A 23,879-nucleotide genomic window follows, 5' to 3' on the forward strand; every position below is an offset into this window, starting at 1 on the left:
TTACCCTCCACTGTGCTGATTTGGTTTGTCACTATATTTTTGCCTTTTCTAGAATTATAATTGAAATCTTACAGTAGTCAGATCATTGTAATTTAAAGGAGATAAGAGATAACTTTGGCCAGGAACTATGTAGATCTAATGCTTTCCATTTTTGTATGACAGGGACTTGCCATGAGGTGTTGAAACCTTGTTTCGCTGAGTTGGAGAGACTGGACCTAAATGGCGCAGCATGACTTTGCTCCAGCCTGGCTTAATTTTCCTACCCCACCATCATCAACAAAGGTATTCTTTCTTGTATCTCTCTTTTCGTCTTTCTGTCTGCTTTTATTTAGTTCATGTTCTACACAGATGTAGTTAAACTAAAGCTTAATGTTTAGCAGAGAAACAGCTAAACTTTCTAAGTTATTTCATATTTAATGTGTTGGTTTATCTATATATGTCAATTTTCAGTATACCATCAACATTCTAAATCATTTACTTCAAAAGTTGTCTTTTGTGCTAAAATTCTGCATTTTAAAATTCAAACCAGTTAAATACATTGCACATTACTTTTGCAGCTTACGTCTCTCTGTACTATTCTTCTGATAACTAACTTTGCTTACTTTCCTATAGGTAATGTTAAAAAAAAAAATCAGAAGTTTTTCAAGTCTTTCCTTACAACTGGAAGACTTCTTTTTCAAATAAATGAGACTTTGGCCTGTTACTCAGTTTTAGGAGTTATGAGAACTTTGCAGTGTTGCTACATATCATATGACTCACTGATTTTAAAATGTTCATTTTATATAACCAAAACAGAACTTAGTGTATAAGACATGCTTGACATTGAAATTGTCATCCACTTATAAACCTTGCTGAGAGGGATGTTGAAATTGATTAGAATCAATCTATCTGGCTCCATACTATTTTCCACTTTGTTTTTTCCATAGTGCAAAGGATTCAAGACGGAGGTCTTAATCATCTGCTTACCTATTAATCAATCTCTACCACGCTAAGGCATTCATCTAGGACCTTTTGGGGGTCCAAGCAGTTCTCATAGAACAGTTTGCCGAAACAGCTTTTATGGGAACAATTTTATAATTTGCAGAGTCGTCCCCCAGTAAGGATTTGTCAGATCATAATATATTGGAAAAGTTGCATTGGAGACACAGCATATGAACTGACTTTATTTTATGCAGATGGATTCTCTGGAAGGCTCATTGACTTGCCTGTTTTCATATAATTAGTGTGAGCCTAGACTAGAATCTAGGATGCATTTTCTATTTTGTAGTATTTTCATTTCTGAATTTTGTAAAATGATTAAACATTTTATTTCATAGATTATAAAATGGGGTCACAGTTGTTAGGAAATGGGAAAACCATTTCTTAGTTACAGACTCTGTTTGCCCGCCTTTCCTCTTCTATTTAGGTCTCTCTGAAATTTGCTTTACTCTTGTTTATGTCTACCCCACTCCCCTAGTTGCTGTCAGCTATGCTTTTCCTGGATTCAGTTTTTTCCAGACCTACTTCAGAGCCTGGAAGCACATGAATTTCTTGCTCCTCCGTTTGTTTCCTTTTTCTCTTTGAAATGAGTTAAGATTTGTTTTCATTTTTAAACACATCAATAAAAATTATCAGCACCTGGAAAGTTAGTTACAAACATTATTGAGAATAATTCTTGTCTTCATTGAAGTGTTGATTAAGGTTGATTAAGATTGATTTTGTTATGTGTGGTGGAATTCTTAATGCTTTCTAGAACCGGACATTTGATCTGGATATAGGCCCTCATGAAACGAAGTCTTGGTTTTGCCAGTTCTGAGTTTTCAATTAATTCTAATTTATTTTAGATTACCTACAGAAAATAATGACAGTTTGAACTCTTAACTAGCGATATTTGAAATTATCTTCTTAGGCCTTTCGCAAAGTGGTTTTAACGAACACAAACAAATACACACATCGTTTAGTATAATGACTTACACTGTCTGTATCACTCAAAATCACTATTCCTGGGTTTTCAATTATAATTCTTGTTTTCTGACAGAGCCCTTTTAATCTTATCCTGAATAAATGGGATAGTCATAAATGTTGGATTCTCTTTTTCAACTTTGTGTTGTCTTTTTTATTTGAAGAGATGATGGGAGTACCTGAATTAAGGGTTCACAGTGTTTTCAACACTGCACCTGAGCAGTTTTCTAAGGTGTACAGAATTTTAGCCCCATCATGTGGTGAAATTTTAAACTGCATGTGGTTGTGTCTATGAAATAGACAAACTGGCATTTGAATTGTTCATTAGGACCCAATAAGAAATTTTACATCATGTTTTGGTACGCACATAGCTGTAACTAAAAAGTCATTTACCTGTGTTCTTCTTTCTCTTGGGGTCTTTTTATTCCAATCAAAAAAAAAAGCTAAAAAAAATACAAATTGCTACTAATTATGTGTCTTTTATAATGAGACCTCACCTGCATTTTGAAAAATAGAATTGTAATTACTTTCTTTCAATAATATAAGTAGTATCAGTTTGCTTTGAAACTGTGTGCTTTTTAAACTTGAGGCTAAGAGAGGATGAGAAAATTTGGTCAGACTGGTAGCTGAATTCATTGAAAATTCTTGTTTACTAAGTATTTTTTGTTAACTGTTGATTTACATATTCTGGGAATCAGAAAATTATGCTATTATTTTTAAAAATTCAGAAAAAGATTTAAAATGCGGCAACTTATATTTCTCGAGTCATTACTACATACCAGTCACTGTGTAAAGCACTTCATAAGAAGGCAAACAAAAGCATAAAAGGTAAAATACTGTTCCCCTCTTCCACCGCCCCCCCCAACCCATGTAAACAGATGGGGAACTGAGGTTGAAAGAGACAAGTAACTTGATCCAAAGTGCTTACAGGAACATATGTGTGCTTGACTTTAAATATTTATGTTTAATAACTTACTTTTTTTGATTATTAAGAAGTAGACTAATTTTCAGAAGTGAAATACCGGGGTGTTTTAATGTATATATCAGAATATAATTTTATCTTGGTTTGGATAAGCAAATGAAATTGCTTTTTTTCCCCTTCAAGGATAGCATCTCCAATAATCTATTTCTGTAGTTAGTACATGAGTGTCTTCACTCTGCAGTGGCTGTGTACAGTTGACCCTTGAGCAATATGGGTTTGGGCTATTTATGTCCACTTATGTGGATTTTTTCTCCCCAGTAAATATGTATGTAGAACCGTGTGATCTGTGAATACTGATTTTTGACCATGTATAGAGTCAACACCCCTAACTCCCTGCATTTTTCAACTGTCAACCTTAAGTTTTATTGAGTGAATCTACATAGATTAACTGGACCTATTAATGGACTAAGTTGCAGGAATGCTTGGGCATCTCTTGAATGTACCTGTAGGGGAAACTCCTAGCAGCAGAATCTGTGAATTAGGAAGTTTATACATTTTGGTAGATAGTGCCTAATTGCTGTCTAGAAAGGTTGTGCCAGTTTATAATCCTATAAAAACATAGAGGGGGCAGTTTTTTCACTATTGGCAATGCTGGCTGTTGTCCCATTTTTTCATATTTGTGAAATTCAATGAAAAATGACACTTCATTGTTTCTATTTGCATTATTTAATTACTACTGAGCATATTTTTGTCTTAGGAAATGTTATTCATGTAATTTATTTCTTAGTGATTTATTTGTAATAGCTCTTCATATTGAGATTGTTGCATATTCTGCATATGTTTTCCTACAGTATATTTGTCTTAATAATTCTAAAAGAACCATGTGGATAGTTCTAAAGAAATATTTAAACGTACAGAGAAGCATGGAGAATAAGTCACATCATAACATTTTGCAGTTTTATCTTTATGTCTCTTTTCTGGAAATAAACAATTGAAGTCTGCTGTTGACTTCTTCACAGTCCTTTTTCTGTCTTCGTTTTTTTCCCAGAGGTATTCTCAGTGCATGTTCTTGTATTGTTACTAGGTATATGAATATCAAAAGAAAATTTCTGTATACATAGAACATTAATATAAATGATTAACATTTATATTCTGCACCTTGTTTTTATGTTTGTTGTTTATATGTTTTAGATTTCCCCCCATGTTGATATCTGCAGATTTGCTGTAATTACCTTAAAAACTGTATTCTGTTTTTTGCCTCTGTATCACACTGTGTTTGTCTCATTGAGGTTGTTTATATCTTTGGACTACTCTGTAATGAATACTGTATTGACTATTCTCTTACTGTCTCCTTGCATGCATGGATAAGAATTCTTTAGCCTCCTGCTTCTCAGACTTGAATGGCTATGAAAATAACCTGGGAATTTTGTTAAAATGCAGATTCTAGTTTCAGTAAATCTCTAGTGGGGTCCTAGTCCTGACAGTCTTCAAACTACTGTTGATTCTGCTTGTCTCTGGAACACATTTTGAATGGCAAGGCTCTGGCCTATAGTTAGAAGAAAAATTGATGAAATTCAGTTCCATACTGCCAAATTTCTTTTCCATCTGGTATACTGATTTATACTCCTGTATGCTGTACATAACTATTCTTTTTACTTTGTACTCTTGCCCTCTTGCTAAGACTTTGTCAGATTATCAGAGTTAACACTTTTGACAGTCTTTGTTATGAAATGTATTTTTACTGTTTCTTGGACATTGGGTTATATTTCTGTGAATTGCCTATTCACATTCTTTGTTTATTATTTCTTCTGGGCTGCCTTTCTCGGGGGAGTACTGGTTTGGCGGGGGAGAGAAAGAGAGTGTGTGTGTGTATGTATGTCTGTGTGTGACCTTTAACTGTTTTACGTAAAGTTGCATAGTTCTTTTTCAGTCACCCAAGTATTTCTCTCTCTCTCTAAATGTATATATATACACACATACACATGTACCCACCCATATTCAATTGCTTTATAGTAGTTGTTCCTATGTTTTTTTGTTTTTGTTTTTCTTTCTGTAAAAGTCTTATTTATTTGGCTGTGCTGGGTCTAAGTTGTGGACTGCAGGATTTTTGGTCTTAGTCGTGGCATGTGTGATCTAGTTCCCTGACCAAGAATGAAACTTGGGTGCCCTGCATTGGGAGCATGGAGTCTTAGCCACTGGACCACCAGGGAGGTTCCTATTTGTTGCTACCTTAAATGCTATTTTAAAAAGCTTTCTTATAAGTCTTTCTAGCATATATATTGTATTTTGTGTTAGTGTTGTTTCTAGCAACATTGATTAATTTTTCTTTAATGTCTTTTGGAATTTTTAATGTGGAAAATCATTCACAATATCAGTTTTCTTTCTTTATTTTCAATCCTGTTACTTGTGTTTCTTATTCATATTTTATTATACTGGCTGTATATCAGAGTCTGAAAGGTCTGAAATTTTATCCTACTTTCAAGATAACTGTAACAAGCTAGCTTGTTACTGTTTCATGGATGCTGGCAGAAGATGAGACTTCCAGGTCTCATGAGACAAAGTGCATTATTATTAGCACAGTAGGCAGCATAAGCATGGTTTTGGAACTGGTTCTTCCTGTCCCTTAAAACCTCAGGGAGTTGACATGGAGCAGCCCAGGTATATGCCTACCTTGTATATCTGCCACATTTATAAGAATCCTGCTCTTTGTCCCAGAGTAGGACATAAACTGACTCTCAATATTCTCTGCGAACATAACCCTGAGAAAAGGGCTATAGAAAGAGCTGTGAAGGCCTTGTGTTCTTGGCATACAGATAAGAACATGGAGGGATGCTCAATGTCATATCTTTTTGCCTTTTCATACTGTTCATGGGGTTCTCAAGGGAAGAATACTGAAATGGTTGGCCATTCCTTTCTTCAGTAGACCACGTTTTGTCAGAAGTCTCCACCATGACCTGTCCATCTTGGGTAGGCCCTACACGGCATGGCCCATAGTTTCATTGAGTTAGTCAAGGCTGTGGTCCATGTGATCAGTTTGATTGGTTTTCTGTGATTGTGGTGTTTATTCTCTCTGCTGTCTGATAAGGATAAGAAGCTTGCTGATTGACTGTGGGGGAAACTGGGTCTTGTTCTGATGGGCAGGGCCATGCTGAGTAAACCTTTAATCCAATTTTCTGTTGATGGGTGGGGCTGTGTTTCAAATCCTAAAAGATGATGCTGTGAAAGGGCTGCACTCAATATGGCAGCAAATGTGGAAAACTCAGCAGTGGCCACAGGACTGGAAAAGGTCAGTTTTCATTCCAGTCCCAAAGAAAGGCAATGCCAAAGAAGGTTCAAACTACTGCACAGTTGCACTTATCTCACACACTAGCAAAGTAATGCTCAAAATTCTCCAAGCAAGGCTACAACAGTACATGAATTGAGAACTTGCAGATGTTCAAGCTGGATTTAGAAAAGGCAGAGGAACCAGAAGTCAAGCTGCCAACATTGGTTGGATCATCGAAAAACAAGAGAGTTCCAGAGAAACATCTGCTTTATTGACTATACCAAAGCCTTTGACTGTGTGGATCACAACAAACTGAAAATTCTTCAAGAAATAGGAATACCAGACCACCTTACCTGCCTCCTGAGACATCTGTGTGCAGGTCAGGAAGCAACAGTTAGAACTGGACGTGGAACAACAGACTGGTTCCAAATAGGAAAAGGAGTACGTCAAAGCTGTATATTGTCACCTTGCTTCTTTAACTTATACGCAGAGTGCATCATGTGAAATGCCAGGCTGGATGAAGCACAAGCTGGAATCAAGATTGCCAGGAGAAACATCAATAACCTTAGATATGCAGATGACAACATCTTTATGGCAGAAAGCGAAGAAGAACAAAAGAGCCTCTTGATGAAAGTGAAAGAGGAGAGAAAAAATTGGCTTAAAACTCAACATTGAAAAAACGAAGATAAATCATGGCATCCGGTCCTATCACTTCACGGCAAATAGATGGGGAAACAGTGACAAACTTTCTTTTGTAGCTCCAAAATCACTGCAGATGGTGACTGCAGCCATGAAATTAAAAGACACTTGCTCCTTGGAAGAAAAGCTATGACCAACTTAGATAGCATATTAAAAGGCAGAGACATTACTTTGCTGACAAAGGAAGTGTGGTGTTGGAGAAGACTCTTGAGAGTCCCTTGGACTGCAAGGAGATCAAACCAGTCAGTCCTAAAGGAAATCAGTCCTGAATATTCATTGGAAGGACTGATGCTGAAGCTGAAACTCCCAATATTTTGGCCACCGGATGTGAAAAACTGACTCACTGGAAAAGAACTTGGTGCTGGGAACGATTGAATGCAGGAGGAGAAGGGGACATCAGAGGATGAGATGGTTAGATGGCATCACCAACTCGATGGACATGAGTTTGAGTAGATTCCAGGAGTTGGTGATGGACAGGGAAACCTGGTGTGCTGCAGTCCATGGGGTTGCAAAGAGTTGGGCATCACTGAGTGACTAAACTGAACTGAGGGATGCTCAGGGTCCATGACGATTGCCTGTCCCAACAGTCCATACATGTTGCAGCCAAACTTGAATTTCATGTGATTGTAGCACTCTCAGCTACTCTGATTAATCTGACAGAGAACAGAACCAAATCCATTTAATTGTCTTACACAGCAATTAAGGCTACTACCAGTGTCCCAAGCAGCAGTGAATGAGACCAGAATTTAGCCAGTTGTGAATAGCGTAAGAGGCACTAGTAAATGATTTTTTTCAGTCAACCAATATATGGTCTAAAGCCACTCTCTTATCCTTTAAAATCCACTCAAGGGAGAGACTTCCCTGGTGGTCCAGTGGTTAAAACTGCGCACTTCCACCACAGAGCCATGGGTTCGATTGCTGGTCAGGGAACTAAGATCCCGCATGCCCCCCCTCCCCCCAAAAAACACTCAAGGGAAACTGACTTGAGGTTTGTTATTACCTACAATTATAGAGGCAATACAGTGGGTCGAAAAGGAACCCTTATCCTTAATAGAAAACATTCTGTGCTTTATTCCGCCCTCCCCTGCCTCGCATACAAAATGATTGGTTCAATTTTCCTGATACGTAACCATTCAGAGATTTGAATAGTTCTGCACCTGTGGTGTTGGTTGGCAACATCAGTGTACATAACATATCCTCACGCACATCCTCGTGAAAGATCACACAAAAACAAGCATTGTTGCTTTGTTCATGTCAATAGACTCTCATCAACCTGGATTGCTTACTGTGGTGACTCTCTAACAACTGTGTCTCAGTATCTTCTGCTGTTTTCATCAGTTCGTATAGTTATGGTGCTAGCTGAAAGAGGAACACATGCCACCTTTCGGGCTGCAGCCTTTCCTGAAAGTCCAAGACAGTTGTCCTTAGCAGCAGGCAGGATCAACTCTTCAGTAGTAATCAAGACCTTCTTAGCTTTAGCAATTTTTAGTTAGCTACTAAGAATGATGCTCTCAGTGTAGACACATTTGATGAAGTAGAGGCTTCAATAATTGCTTCTGTTCTTCATGTTCATGTCTTTTTCTTTCTAAAAACTCCAAAGGCTTGTCTTTTAATGCAGAAGCTTGGTCTCCTCCATGTGGTGAAGCAGTTTTGAAGGTTTCATGGCTTCATTGGGTAGCCAGTCAGCACATATTATGCAAGGGAGACTTGGAGAATGTGAATCACCTGTTGCAGTGTACTTGTAATTTAAGTAGGATTCTTAAGTGCAGCTTTCTTTTTTGTTGGCAGTCTTAAGAGTCTTCTGCTGTTTCACCTGAGTCTTTCCCCACTTTTCAAAGTGCTCCAGTAGTGTTTGTTTCATTTTGGCTAGGGTTATCTTTTGTGGGGCTTCCCTGGTAGCTCAGCTGGTAAAGAATCTGCCTGCAATGCAGGAGACCCTGGTTCGATCCCTGGGTTGGGAAGATCCCCTGGAGGAGGGCATGGCCACCCACTGCAGTATTCTTGTGTGGAGAATCTCCAAGGACAGAGAAGTCTGGCTGTCTGTAGTCCATGGGGTCACAAAGAGTTGGACACGATTGAGCGACTAAACACAGCACAGCTTTTGTGGGCCTACCAAAAAACTGTAACCCAGACAAATGAGCGGGGTGGGAAGGAGGGAAGGATGGAAGTGGTAAATCAAATAATGGGCAGGCCACACACAGACTAAAATAAGTGTTGGATTCTAACTTAAAGGTTTTCACCAGATGCAGCTGTACAGTTGAAGGACATCAATTCATTTGCCACTATAAAGCCTGCCACCAGATGTGGCCCAGTTATGACTTGACATTCACTGATAGCGTTTTGATGATAATCTGCAAGCAGTTGATTTATTATGGTCTCTGTGCAATCAGGAGTCCATACCTTGTGGCTCAGCTGGCAAAGAATCCACTTGCAATGCAGGAGACCTTGGTTCGATCCCTGGGTTGGGAAGATCCCCTGGAGAAGGGAAAGGTTAGCCACTCCAGTATTCTGGCCTGGAGAATTCCATGGACTGTATAGTCCATGGGATCACAAAGAGTTGGACAGGATTGAGCGACTTTCACTTTCACTGTGCAGTCAGACCTCTCTGCTGATGGTAATCTGTATTTGCAGCTGCTCCCCAGTGCTAACATCACCATCTCAGCTCCACCTCAGATCATCAGGCATTAGATTCTCATAAGGAGTGTGATACTTAGGTCCATTCTGTGCACGGTTCATGGTAGGGTTCACACTCCTATGAGAATTTAATGCTTTCGCTGATCTAACAGGAGGTGAAGCTCAGGCAGTAATGTGAATGATGGGGAGCAGTTGTAAATACAGTTGAAGCTTCTCTCTCTCACCCACTGCTCACCTGCTTGCGGGTTGGTTCCTAACAAGCCACGGACCTGTAGTGGTCCATGGCCTGGGTGGTTGGGGACCCTTGTTTCAGGGGATAGGGAGATCATTGTTCTCCTTTGTACCTGTGCTTTCTGGTGTTAAAGATGTTTCTTCTCCCAGTTGCTAGGGTTTTTGCTCTCCCTCTGTAGCCATGAAATCTGTATGCAGTGCAGTGTGTCCCATTCCCATAGCTCTAACTTCACTTAAAAGCTCTTCTTGTACCCAGATATTTTAATCTAGAGGAACTGGATGTGAGTGGGACAGGGGCGTTCTTAAATAATTTTCAGAGACCCCATTTTAAAGATACCTCACCCTCACCTTGGTCTACTTGGGATACTGTAGACGGGGACTCCGTGAGAAGTGTACACAAGCAAATGGCTGTTGTCAACACATCTAGGACCATGCCAGTTCAACAGGAGAATCCAGGTGGCCAAACTGGATTTGTTTGAATTCCTTTTTGGTTAGCCATCACCCTGAGGGGTGTCCTTGCCTGTAGTTGTTCTTAGGGAAAAGAAAGAAACATTATATCTAAGGATAATCAGAGCAGAATTTTTAGTGTAAGTCTGTTTGCTGTCATAACTCTCCACTTCTGTCATCCTGATTACTACACAAGAAGTGGCCAAGAGCAGATGATCCCCTTTTGGTTATGTTGCATTCATTCATCTTACTAAGATGTGGGAAGAGATGAGGGGTATAGAGGTATAGTATAAGTGGTTCTGAATTGAATTTTGAGGAGACTGTTAAAATGCTTGTCTATACTTGTGAATAATAGAGAGTATGAAACGTCCATTGAGTACTTCGAATATTGATTCATTGTAGGATGACCATTTTGACAAAAGATGTACTGTTAGTGTACTGTTCCAGGTCTGGAATATACCCAACACATTACATGAATTAATTTCAGGAGACACAATACTGTGACCAGAGTTAGCCCATCAGACTGCAGCAGTAATAATGTAACCTGAAAAAGTTGCAGTAGTGATGCAACTCTGTTGGAGGACTCCATGAAGAAGTCAAAGATTTGATGTAGTTACCTGTGATGTGGTATTCTTCACAGTGAGACAAATGGACCAGCTTTTGGCAGGAGTCAAAAGCTGGCGTGCAGTGGAGGTTTCTGCATCAGAAAGATAAAGTCCTTTCTTTTGTAACCAGTCTGTGATAGTGGGTGTGTTCCATGTCTGGTGTGATGATGGGTCTAGGTGGTGTGCTGAAGATTTTCTCAGCATTCTAATTTCAGTCACTCTCATTGCCATTCACTCTCATCAGATAGCAAGCCTTACTGAATCAACATGAGTGACTCAGATTGTCTCAGCAACAGCTGCAATTTCCCATCATGTGTGACCCCAGGAGACGTTTTTAAGTGGTCTATAGTTTTTCAGTGATAGATGAGATGACGAGGCCATTGGCAACAATATAAGAGTTAGAAAAATATAAAATGTCTTGTCCTTAAGAACATCTAAGGCAAGGATCATAGCTTTTATTCCATTGAGGTGTGATTGGCACTTACCTATTTGGTTTTCCAGAGTTGTTAGGGCTGCGTAGCTACTGTGTGTACCATCATCTTTTAACTTAGCTGAACTCTCAGTGAACCAGGCTCAGTCGTTTCGGGGAACTTTTCTGATTTGAGAGCCTTTTTGAAACACTGGCTTGTCATGATGGCAGGAGGGAAAATAAAGTATATTGCAAGTTATGGTTGCCACTTCAAGGGCAAGGCCGGCTGTGTTGTTGAACATGTGATTTCCATTTGATCAAGAGTCCTCTTGGGTTCCTTTATGGTTAGTCCTTAGTTTAAGTTTGCTTTCAGTAAGAGCTCAGCATTATGGCAGGAGCCACAGTCTTTTTTTAGCTGACTAGGGATTGAACACTGAACCTTGGCCATGGCAGTGAAAGCCTGGAATCCTAACCATTAGGCTACCAGAGGAGCTCAGTTTTTAAAAGGAGTGTGTACTTGGTGTGTGTGTCAGGCAGATGGCATTGCTGTACTGGAAAATAGTCTTTCTGAATACTGCAGAGCCAAGTCTTCAGCCACATACGATTTTCATTTTTTTCCTTCTGGAAGCTGTACTTTTTATTAGACCATTTTGAAGGGGATGGGAATCATCTGTCAACCTGTGACATTTCTTGAATGGGAGAATCTAGAGCATTTTTAGTACAAGCATGTAACATTAGCATCAACTATAAAACACACTGTTACACTAAATTGGCCTAGTGGCCCCACCTGCAGGATCGCTTTAATTTCCCACTCTTACTGCTGAGATTTTTTCCAAACTCTATCAGCCACATTGTGATACTAGGGTCCATTCCCACTCTGGGCACACAGACTAAGAAGTTTGTTTATTTATTTATTTATTTTTGTTTTTCTCAATTAATTTATTTAATTGGAGGCTAATTACTTTACAGTATTGTAGTGGTTTTGGCCATACATTGACATGAATCCACCATGGGTGTACATGTGTTCCCCAAACTGAACCCATCTTCCTCCCCATCCCATCTCTCAGGGTCATCCCAGTGCACCAGCCCTGAGCACCCTGTCTCATGTATCAGACCTGAACTGGTGATCTATTTCACATATGGTAATATACATGTTTCAATGCTATTCTCTCAAATCATCCCACCCTTGCCTTCTCTCATAGAGTCCAAAAGTCTGTTCTTTACATCTGTGTCTCTTTTGCTGTCTCACATATACAGTCATCGTTACCATCTTTCTAAATTGCATATATATGTGCTAATATACTGGATTGCCGGAGAAGGCAATGGCACCCCACTCCAGTACTCTTGCCTGGAAAATCCCATGGACAGAGGAGCCTGGTAGGCTACAGTCCATGGGGTCGCTAAGAGTCGGACACAACTGAGCGACTTCACTTTCACTTTTCACTTTCATGCACTGGAGAAGGAAATGGCAACCTACTCCAGTGTTCTTGCCTGGAGAATCCTAGGGACGGCGGAGCCTGGTGGGGTGCCGTCTATGGGGTCGCACAGAGTTGGACACAACTGAAGCGACTTAGCAGCAGCATACTGTATTGGTGTTTTTCTTTCCGACTTACTGCACTCTGTATAATAGGCTCCAGTTTCATCCACCTCATTAGAACTGAATCAAATGCATTCTTTTTAATAGCTGAGTAATATCCCATTGTGTATATGTACCACAGCTTTCTTATCCATTCGACTGCCTATGGACAGTGCTGCGATGAGCATTGGGGTACACATGTCTCTTTCAGTTCTGGTTTCCTCGGTGTGTATGCCCAGCAGTGGGATTGCTGGGTCGTATGGCAGTTCTATTTCCAGTTTTTTAAGCTATCTCCACACTCTTCTCCATAGTGGCTGTACTAGTTTGCATTCCCACCAACAGTGTAAGAGGGTTCCTTTTTCTCCGCACCCTCTCCAGCATTTATTATTTGTAGACTTTTTGATAGCAGCCATTCTGACCGGCATGAGGTGGTACCTCATTGTGGTTTTGATTTGCATTTCTCTGATAATGAGTGATCTTGAGCATCTTTTCATGTGTTTGTTAACCATCTGTAGGTCTTTGGAGAAGTGTCTGTTTAGTTCTTTGGCCCACTTTTTGATTGGGTCGTTTATTTTTCTGGAATTGAGCTGCAGGAGTTGCTTGTGTATTTTTGAGATTAATTCTTTGTCAGTTGCTTCGTTTACTGTTATTTTCTCCCATTCTGAAGGCTGTCTTTTCACCGTGCTTGTGGTTTCCTTCATTGTGCAAAAGCCTTTAAGTTTAATTAGGTCCCATTTGTTTATTTTTGCTTTTATTTCCATTACTCTGGGAGGTGGGTCATAGAGGATCCTGCTGTGATTTATGTCAGAGAATGTTTTGCCTATGTTTTCCTCTAGGAGTTTTATAGTTTCTTGTCTTACATTTAGATCTTTAATCCATTTTGAGTGTATTTTTGTGTATGGTGTTAGAAAGTGTTCTAGTTGCATTCTTTTACAAGTGTTTGACCAGTTTTCTCAGCTGCTGCTGCTGCTAAGTTGCTTCAGTCGTGCCCGACTCTATGTGACCCCATAGACGGCAGCCCACCAGGCTCTGCCGTCCCTGGGATGCTCCAGGCAAGAACACTGGAGTGGGTTGCCATTTCCTTCTCCAGTGCATGAAAGTGAAAAGTGAAAGTGAAGTCACTCAGTCATGTCCGACTCTTTGCGACCCCATGGACTGCAGCCCACCATGCTCCTCTGTCCAAGGGATTTTCCAGGCAAGAATACTGGAGTGGGTTGCCACTGCCTTCTCTGGTTTTCCCAGCACCAATTGTTAGTCTTTTCTCTGTTGTATATTCTTGCTTAGACTAAGGAGTTTAGTATGTGCATATCAGAGTTACAGTCTAAGCTTTCAGGACCTCTCATGATTTCTTTAGCATGGAATGTGGGAAAGTTCAGGGTGGAGGGGGAGACTGTCCCTTGGGGGTTGCATGGGTGGCCTAGAGGCTTTTTCTCTTCTGGCTTCTGAAGCCAGGATTGGTGTTGATTTCTCTTTTATGTGCCTCCTGGCCCCAGGAAACATCCCAGGCTGGGACCTTTCATGCCCCCATGTACCACAATGCCATGGCTTTGCCCTATACAGAAAACTTTGAGTCACTCTTGTGCTTAATACTGTCTCCCCTCCATGGGAGTGGGTAGGATGGTAACTTGGGAACCTGTGTGCAACAGAACTATAAGAGTTTGTTTCTTTCTTGCCTTAAGCTCTGGTGCACACTGACTTTCTTGTTAAAGCAGCTGAGTTTGATGTAGGGACGAAAGGAGTCAGAAAGTACAAAGAGCACAGAATAGATCCACTCCAGGAAGCTAGGCTTTGCATTTTTCTTTGTTTCCAGTGTTGGTAGCAGTTTGGCCTTAACAGATTTACTTCTAAATGTGTTCAGTCTTTCCAAAACTCTCTATTCTCATTTCTGTTCAGCTTTGGTGACCTCTTGACTTCAGTGGCTGCAGCCATATTGCCTTTCAGATGGGACCCCATCTCATGATAATACATCTCTTTCTTCTGCTCAGAGGAGAGTTTCCATTTAAAGCACTGTTTGGACATCTTGCTTCATTCCTTCCCCTTTCCACTTACTTGGTCGCTAAACAGTGAGGAAAAGAAGAGAAGGGAAAAGTAAAGGAGAAAAGGAAAGATATTCTCATCTGAATGCAGAGTTCCAGAGAATAGCAAGGAGAGATAGAAAGCCTTCCTCAGCCATCAATGCAAAGAAATAGAGGAAAACAACAGATTGGGAAAGACTAGAGATCTCTTCAAGAAAATTAGAGATACCAAGGGAACATTTCATGCAAAGATGGGCTTGACAAAGGACAGAAATGGTATGGACCTAACAGAAGCAGAAGATATTAAGAAGAGGTGGCAAGAATACACAGAAGAACTGTACAAAAAAGATCTTCACGACCCAGATAATCACGATGGTGTGATCACTCACCTAGAGCCAGACATCCTGGGATGTGAAGTCAAGTGGGCCTTAGGAAGCATCACTACGAACAAAGCTAGTGGAGGTGATGGAATTCCAGTTGAGCTATTTCAAATTCTGAAAGATGATGCTGTGAAAGTGCTGCACTCGATATGCCAGCAAATCTGGAAAACTCAGCAGTGGCTACAGGACTGGAAAAGGTCAGTTTTCATTCCAATCCCAAAGAAAGGCAATGCCAAAGAATGCTCAAACTACCGCACAATTGCACTCATCTCACACGCTAGTAAAGTAATGCTCAAAATTCTCCAAGCCAGGCTTCAGCAATACGTGAACCTTGAACTTCCAGATGTTCAAGCTGGTTTTAGAAAAGGCAGAGGAACCAGAGATCAAATTGCCAACATCTGCTGGATCATCGAAAAAGCAAGCGAGTTCCAGAAAAACATCTATTTCTGCTTTATTGACTATGCCAAAGCCTTTTGACTGTGTGGATCACAATAAACTGTGGAAAATTCTGAAAGAGATGGGAATACCAGACCATCTGACCTGTCTCTTGAGAAACCTGTATGCAGGTCAGGAAGCAACAGTTAGAACTGGACATGGAACAACAGACTGGTTCCAAATAGGAAAAGGAGTACGTCAAGGCTGTATATTGTCACCCTGCTTATTTAACTTATATGCAGAGTACATCATGAGAAACGCTGGGCTGGAAGAAACACAAGCTGGAATCAAGATTGCTGGGAGAAATATCAATAACCTCAGATATGCAGATGACACCACTCTTGTGGCAGAAAGTGAAGAAGAACTAAAGAGCCTCTTGATGAAAGTGAAAGAGAAGAGTGAAAAAGTTGGCTTAAAGCTCAACGTTCAGAAAACTAAGATCATGGCATCTGGTCCCATCACTTCATGGGAAATAGATGGGGAAACAGTAGAAACAGTGTCAGACTTTATTTTTTGGGGCTCCAAAATCACTGCAGATGGTGATTGCAGCCATGAAATTAAAAGATGCTTACTCCTTGGAAAGAAGGTTATGACCAACCTAGATAGCATATTTAAAAGCAGAGACATTACTTTGCCAACAAAGGTCCGTCTAGTCAAGGCTATGGTTTTTCCAGTGGTCATGTATGGATGTGAGAGTTGGACGGTGAAGAAAGCCGAGCACTGGAGAATTGATGCTTTTGAACTGTGGTGTTGGAGAAGACTCTTGAGAGTCCCTTGGACTGCAAAGAGATCCAACCAGTCCCTCCTAAAGGAGATCAGTCCTGGATGTTCATTGGAAGGACTGATGTTGAAGCTGAAACTCCAATACTTTGGCCACCTCATGCGAAGAGTTGACTCATTGGAAAAGACCCTAATGCTGGGAAGGATTGGGGGCGGGAGGAGAAGGGGACAACAGAGGATGAGATGGTTGGATGGCATCACTGACTCAATGAACATGGGTTTGGGTAAACTCTGGGAGTTGGTGATGGACAGGGAGGCCTGGCGTGCTGCGATTCATGGGGTCGCAAAGAGTCAGACACGACTGAGCGACTGAACTGAACTGAAACAGTGAGGAACCTTTACTTCCACTCATCATTTGGATGAGAACAATTGTTGCCAGGTCCTGAAGAATCGTATCCTGTGCCTCCGTCTGGCCTAAGAGAGCCTACCCTTGTTTTTCTAGAAAGTTTTAGCTTTGAGATCATGGTATCTTCATCACCATAACTGGTAGGGTTGTGAAGTGTTTGGGTTTTTACCCTACTTAAAAGCTTAGCAAGCCAGGCTGTCACTGTTGTTTCATGGATGCTGGTGGAAGACAGATGAAGGGCTTTGTCCTTCATGCATAGAAGTAGCATGAGGATGAAGCCAGAAGCAGTGGGGGAGCTTGCACCAGTAAGTCCCACAGTGGCCATGTGGAGGAGCCTAATTAAATGAAAAGAGTGTGTGCAGTGTGTTTGTATTAGAACTGAGAAGCTTTTCTGTTTGTCCTGGAGAGAATTGTAATTATTGTTTTACAACTTTCTTCCTTTAACAGATTTTTTAAAACACTTGTTTTGGGGAAGAGGAGTTTGGAAATAAATCTATAGAGAACTTAAAATAGAACTGCAGCTTCATTCGCCATAATTTTATGATCTTGAAGAAAACCTTGAGCTATTTAAATCAAAGAATGTAAAATACACGATACTATGTTTTATTTTAAAAGAAGTGTACTATATTTGCCTTGACGCCTTTACAGTGGCTTTACCTTTAAAGTTTTCAGATGAATATAGTTGTTAAACTCTTTCAGAATGGTGCTCTCGTTTATCTTAGGTAGAAAAAATAGATGAACAGTGGAATCCCTCTTATAAGTTTTCAGTTATGAAACACATTGAAATAATTATAAAATATTCTTCTTAACCATTTAAAATTCTTGGGAATAAATTAAGCCAGTGTATTACTAGTTTCTAAAGTTAAGTCAAATTTTATCTGTATGTTTATCTGTATGCTTATAATTTGTTTCAGTCGTCATTGAATTTTGAAAAGCATTCTGAAAACTTTTCATGGACAGAAAATCGTTATGATGTGAACCGCCGACGACACAACTCTTCAGATGGCTTTGATTCTGGTATTGGACGTCCTAATGGAGGTAAAGTTGCTGAAGAATAGAGTTTAAGAATTTTCTTCACATTCTTACAAGAATTGTTTTGATTGTGATTGAGTCTTTAAGCATAATCATCTTTGAATTTGTAATACTTTGCAATTATTTTAAAAAGGTAACTTTGGAAGGAAAGAAAAAAATGGATGGCGTACACATGGAAGAAATGGTACTGAAAACATAAATCATCGAGGGGGATACCATGGTGGAAGTTCCCGTTCTCGTAGCAGTATTTTCCATTCTGGAAAAAGCCAAGGACTACATGAAAACAACATACCTGATGGTGAAACAGGGAGGAAAGAAGACAAGAGAGAACGCAAGCAGTTTGAGGCTGAGGATTTTGTAAGTTGCTTGTAATTTTAATACGAACGAGGTTTCTATAAGTGCTATTTAAGCATCAAATCTCTCAGGAAATTTTATCAGTACATATCATTTTCTCCAGAGATCATACTTGACAGGTTCAATTATTTCTTTATTTTTATTGATTTATTTTGATTCAGTTATCTTTAATCTTTACATTTCATGAGGCTTTCTGTACATAACTCTTTCCTTCCCTAATCTTCTTCATTCCTTACATCTGTCTACTTATTCCTGTGTCTCACCATGTGGTTTTTTTAAACTTTGGATAAATTTATGTCATTTTATTCTTCATAGAAGTTTAAATAATTTCCCTTTTCTAAAGAGCAAACATCTACTAAGCTAAGCTTTAGAGTACACATTCAGTGCTCAACTCAGTTTTCTTTTTAATAACCTGAGCATCACTGTTTGAAGTAATAAACTTGTACTTTCCTTTGAGTATGAGCTTGTTAACTAAAGCATTCAGGGATGCAAACCTAACAGAAGAACTAAGGAATGGTCTGATTTCCTCGTGTCTGCTCTTAACCTTATGCTAAGAAAGGATGATTTCTCATATTGATGCAAAGACTGCATTCTCCTGCATTTGCTTTCTTTTTTTTTTAACACTTTTTCTTCACCTAGTTGAGGATGAGGAGAATATTTAAAGACACTTTCCTTGTTTTCTTCAACTTAGCGTGAGTATAGCTATTAACCATTTTAATTGTTATAATAAGCAGAAAGTAAGATTTATGAATAATTAGTGTTTAGTTGTTAAGAGTTCATTATGTCAAATTTGTCATTCTTGAGATTACTTTTAAAGAAATTTGTTTTCTTAAATATTGAGCAGTTTAAACATTTGTTCTTTTTATTCCACCTTTTTTTTCCAGCCATCTCTAAATCCTGAATATGAGAGAGAACCAAATCAGAATAAATCTTTAGCTGCGGGTGTATGGGGTAAGTAATTTTTGATCTATCGTTGAGGGGTATAAAATGTTATTTTTAGGTTTCACATTTGTGTTTTTTAAAATAGTAGGCTAGAATTAAACTTTGTCTTTTAAATACGTGTTTTTGATGTGCTAAGCTATAAAAAAAGGTAGCACTTTAAAAAACAAGATACTGGGGACAGAAGAAGAGCTTGATTTGGATAATTATTTACACATATTAGTACCATTAAGTATATTCAGATATGAGTTTTTAAAAAAATAAGTTAAATGTAATGAATTGATATCATTTGGAGAGCAGCTTGATAATCTGTTGAAACAAAAAATATAGTTTAACTCAATTTATAGTTTTTCAAAGTTGAAAACTTAACTGGAAAGATACGTACTTTTAATCATAGTGTGCTATAAAAATAATTTTTTTACTTGATGAAAATGGTTCTACGTAGACAGTATCAAAAGTAATTGTATAAATTTTGCCTAGAACTAGTCTGTGTTTGAAATTATTTGCCTTTTTGGTTGTCAGATCTTGACCGTTTTTCTGGTAATGACTCCCTTTTCTTTAAAACTGCTGAAAATTTAATTTGATAGCATCTGCACAAGATTAAACTGCACTTAGAGTAACTTAATTAGCTTTTTAGAGATTCAAGTGAAGTTTAAAATAATGGAATAATTTAAAATATGAAGATTTGATATCTGAAAAATAAATTTAATTATTTGATACCAAATTCAGAGGTGATGCATCCGCTTTGGAACTTGTACACACATTCTTGTGTTTTTCTATTGAAAATAAGCAATTTACCAAAACAAAAGGATCGTGGCTTATGACAGCATAATAGTCCTAATGATAAAGGCATTATTTTAAACTTTGCCACTTCCTGTGCTGTTCTTTATTGTATTTGGGGGTGATACGCTGGGGGAATTATTTTGTTTCTTTTGATCTCCCAATTTATTTAAGGGCTTCTTGAGGGTGGGGGTGGGGGTGGTCAGACACTTTTGTTAGAACCATGTAAATGGCATTGTTTTTTCTGTATTGCAAATTAGTATTTCTACCACTCTCCCCAGGCCTACACGCCCAGACACACACATACCCAACCAAAAAAATCTCCCAAGCTCCTCTCTTAGGTATGTTTCCTTATTATTCAGTTTTTCTGGGAACAGCTGATTGCATAAGAATATAGAACCACCTGCAAGGTGTTAAATAAAATCTCTTAAGAAATTAGGAATAATTTGGATTTGATTAAAATGAAAGTAAATAAAATCAAGAATGTTAGTGAGCGTTTGTCATATAAAACTACCTATAGATACTACTGGTACTGATCCTTGGTTAATAATTTTAGAAATGATTTAGAAATACATTTTTGAAAATATTGAGAATAAAATGTATTAATATAAAGATTTTGGTTCTACTGTTTCAGGGTTGGTCTAAGGATTTTGAACACTAGTTGAAAAAATGTTTAAAAGGAAGATGTACTCTTTACTGTGTCTTAGGTAAACTAAAAAGTGTGTCTGCATTAGAAAAAAAAATCTGTGACTTGATTAATTGTTAAATTCCCAGTACTTCCCATAGGAATACAATGAAACTTTCATTGTATTACACTTCACTGCTCCTTTCTTAATTTATCCCCTGGGTTCCCAAATATTGTTTTCCCCATTGCAATATTTAAAATAGCTATGTTCCTGAGGAAGACAGAGAATTTTCAGTAGAACTTTTCTAGTGCTACTTCCTTGCAGGTAAGTCAAAATTATATAATGGAAATGTAATATATATTAAAAAACAAATACCACCAGTTTTTCCCTGAAACTGTCCTTTTGTAAATCAAAAATTGCAAGAGTCTAAACATAATATCCCAATTAAAAAAAATAGTTTGAAAGTATTAATAGTTAAGCTATTTAAACCTGTTGTTGAATATGTTTAATTCTACCTAGAACTTAGTTTTGTTGGAAACTCCTTGTAGTTTGTAACTGACTTTTGTAGTGTTTTTATCTTAACCAGGATTACTGTTGCTTGATTCATACTGAATTTATCTCCTATATATAGCAATTTAAATCTAAAACAAAAAATCAAGACACTTCAGTGTTTCTGTGAGAATTTTAAAATAGCTGGGTGATTGATTTGAGTAGTGAGAAAGAGAGAAAATGATATGTGTTTGTATGCAGTTTGAGACATTAGTTAACTATCAAATTGACTTGTGTTTTTAGAAGTCCTACTGGCTATTCTGTGTTGACATATGTCAGCAACATAGTATTAACAGAGCCTAACATTTTGTGCTTAAGATACTAAATAATTTGTCACTATTAATTAGTTTTGTTTCAACTCAGCATTTATATTTGTGTTTATCCCTTGATAATTTGATGAAATTCCTAATTTTTGCTCATATTTGATAACAGCACTATGAACTTTGTTTAGCCTTCTAAATTAAAGCAAATTGGTGACCAGTTCTTAAAGATGGATTGTTTTCTAGAGAATTCTAATGATACTAGCCACTAGCATACAGGTTGAGTGACATGATAACACTAAATGAGGTTTAGGTCATGAAAACAAGTGAAGTGTTAAAGGTGACTTTGTAAAGGGATTAAGAGAAGGGAATAATCTTTATCAGATTGCTTTATATAAAAGTATTCTATAGGTAGATTGATTATTTATATACTGGTATGATTCTCCATTCCTTCAATGTCTCAGGTGAAAACAGTTGTTAACAATAAGAAAAAGGTAATACAACACATGTTCAAAGTTGAGAAGGGAAAATTAAGAGTTTGATTAGATGACTTAACATAAGTTAAGAGTTAGAAATAGTGTTTGTCAATTAAGTTGCTCTTTTTCATGAGTAATGTGGGTACCTTGTTAAAGGAAAGAATATCATGCCCCTTCTTTGACATTATGTCAGTGAAACTCATGTGACTAAAAGTCTCATACTACTGTGAAACAAAAGATATGTACATTATATAAAATATAAAAATAGAAATATTCAAATAATATCAATCTATAGAAAAATAATCTTTAAAATATTTTTGTTCTTTAAAATTAGTGTTCATATGGCTTTATTGCTATGGTACCAATTCTTTGCTTCTGATATTTGTATGCTATTATGTCTTACGTGATTGAGTTTCCTCTTCAAATTAGTGTGAAAACAATTAAAATACTATTTATCCTTCACTTGATTATTAATCACACAGTAAAGTTGCCTCTTATATCACGATGAGGAAACTAAACTAGTAACTGTCATCACTGGGATGATGAGGGTAAGGGTGGACCCTGACTTGGTAGTGTACACTTACAAGCCTCTTATTTTGACCATTCAGTATAGGCTTACTAGTAGTATTTGAGTTGAAAATGGTATACATTTTGAACTGTCTGACCTAGCCAATACTCTAATCCATTTTCTCCAGTAATATAATATAGTAGTTAAGTGCATTGTCAGATAGTTCTGGGCACTAACATTAGGTCTTTTACTTATTGATTATTTAGACTTTGGGAAGGTTACTTTTAATCTCAGTGAATTTTCTTGTCTGTGAGATGAGGATGGAGCACTATGCTAATACTAATGAGAAAAGCATTGTTAATATTAAATTGTCTGTTAAATTGGTATCCTTGATCATGTTATAGCTGTTTAATATGAGTTAGCTAATTATGTTCAAATCCACTAAGTGAGGAAGATACTGATAGATTTACGAAAAGACAAAAAGTGATAGATCCAAAAGTAAAAGTGAAGACTGATTTAATCAGAATAAGGCAACTGTATGGAGAGCATGAAGACAGGAAAGAGAATAAGGAATTGAGATGTCAGCTCTGACTTATGCATGTGGCCAACTTACTTTGTATTATAGGTGGCAGTGTTTTAATTCTAATTTTTCTTCAAAAGATCAAGCCTCTCCCCTCCACTGTTGGCTTTGTATTTAAGGAACAAAACTTACTACAACATTCAAAGATATTGGGAGAGCATGAAATAACAAGATGATAAAACAATATTTAAAGCTAGTTATCAGATTACAGTTGTTTGTGAGCATAGAAGGAAATAATGATATGAAAATCCACAACTCATATTTGCCTTTAGGTATTTTGAAGGCATTTTGAATATCTGCTTATATAAGCTTGATAATAAGCATATATGATTTATAGAAGGAAGTCACTGGAGTCACTAATTCTTCTTTATAAGTGTTAATGTCTTTCATCAATGCATAAATTTTCTCTTTAAAAAAAATGAGCAGTTTGAATCTTTTTCATGAGGTTTACCGGTTGATAAAGTGGAGAAAGTATAGAAGAAGTCATTGGATACTGTTTGTATCCAACAGATTCAGCACCTAGCTCAGAAGGTTCATGTCAGGAGAATTTGCAGAGATAATTATGAAGAGATAAACCAGTTTATAAGTAATAGAAATGGTGCAGATTTAAGTTACTAGTGCTGCCATCACCTTTTCCATTGCTTAGATGTGATTATTACCATCAAGAACCAGCTTTCCCACCCTTCCTCTTTCCCTTCTCCCCCCACCCCCCCAGACATCTCCCCCACTCGTCTTTTGGCTCCTGTGTTCTTGTATTGATATTTAACACGTTAATTTGAGTGCTTACCTAGAATGTCTCTATCAAAAAGTAGGGGTTCTGAAATCCAAGTTCTCAAATTTTGGTCAGCCAGTCTCATGATACCAGCAGTTCAATAACCAGCATCTGCTGCTCTTGGAGAGTCTCCCAGAGCATCGGGGAAGGGTGGTGGGAACTGCCTGCAGCTCACCCTGAGGACACAGACACTGGTGGCACACACAGTTGGGAACACTTCACCAGGTGAACACCTCTGCTGGCGGCCGCCATGCCATCCTGCCCGTTAGACTAAGAACACATTTCTTGTTAAACAGGCAGGTTTATGTAGTGTGTTCA

General features: G+C 38.2%; 1 protein-coding gene across 21 annotated transcripts in view; it reads left to right on the forward strand.

The window, feature by feature from the left end:
* The window catches only part of GPBP1 (GC-rich promoter binding protein 1), a 70,189-nt gene that overhangs the window by 33,572 nt on the left and 12,738 nt on the right, over positions 1–23,879 (forward strand). For 10 of the 21 annotated variants that reach the window (XR_014061524.1, XR_014061523.1, XR_014061521.1 and 7 more), the window contains exons 3-6: positions 163–282; positions 17,600–17,723; positions 17,851–18,074; positions 18,956–19,022. Coding sequence is in view for 12 of the 21 variants with exons in the window: in XM_081517964.1 (XP_081374090.1) it covers positions 220–282; positions 17,600–17,723; positions 17,851–18,074; positions 18,956–19,022 (478 nt within the window). In the remaining 9 variants the exon portion in view is untranslated. Of the gene's footprint in view, positions 1–98; positions 283–17,599; positions 17,724–17,850; positions 18,075–18,955; positions 19,023–20,071; positions 20,132–23,879 lie in introns of all 21 variants that reach the window. The other 11 variants (XR_014061519.1, XR_014061518.1, XR_014061517.1 and 8 more) reach the window with 3 other exon arrangements.

This window comes from Giraffa tippelskirchi, chromosome 8, assembly GCF_054371585.1.
Source record: "Giraffa tippelskirchi isolate mGirTip1 chromosome 8, T2T-mGirTip1v1.2.pri, whole genome shotgun sequence".
Taxonomy (NCBI): Eukaryota; Metazoa; Chordata; class Mammalia; order Artiodactyla; family Giraffidae; genus Giraffa; species Giraffa tippelskirchi.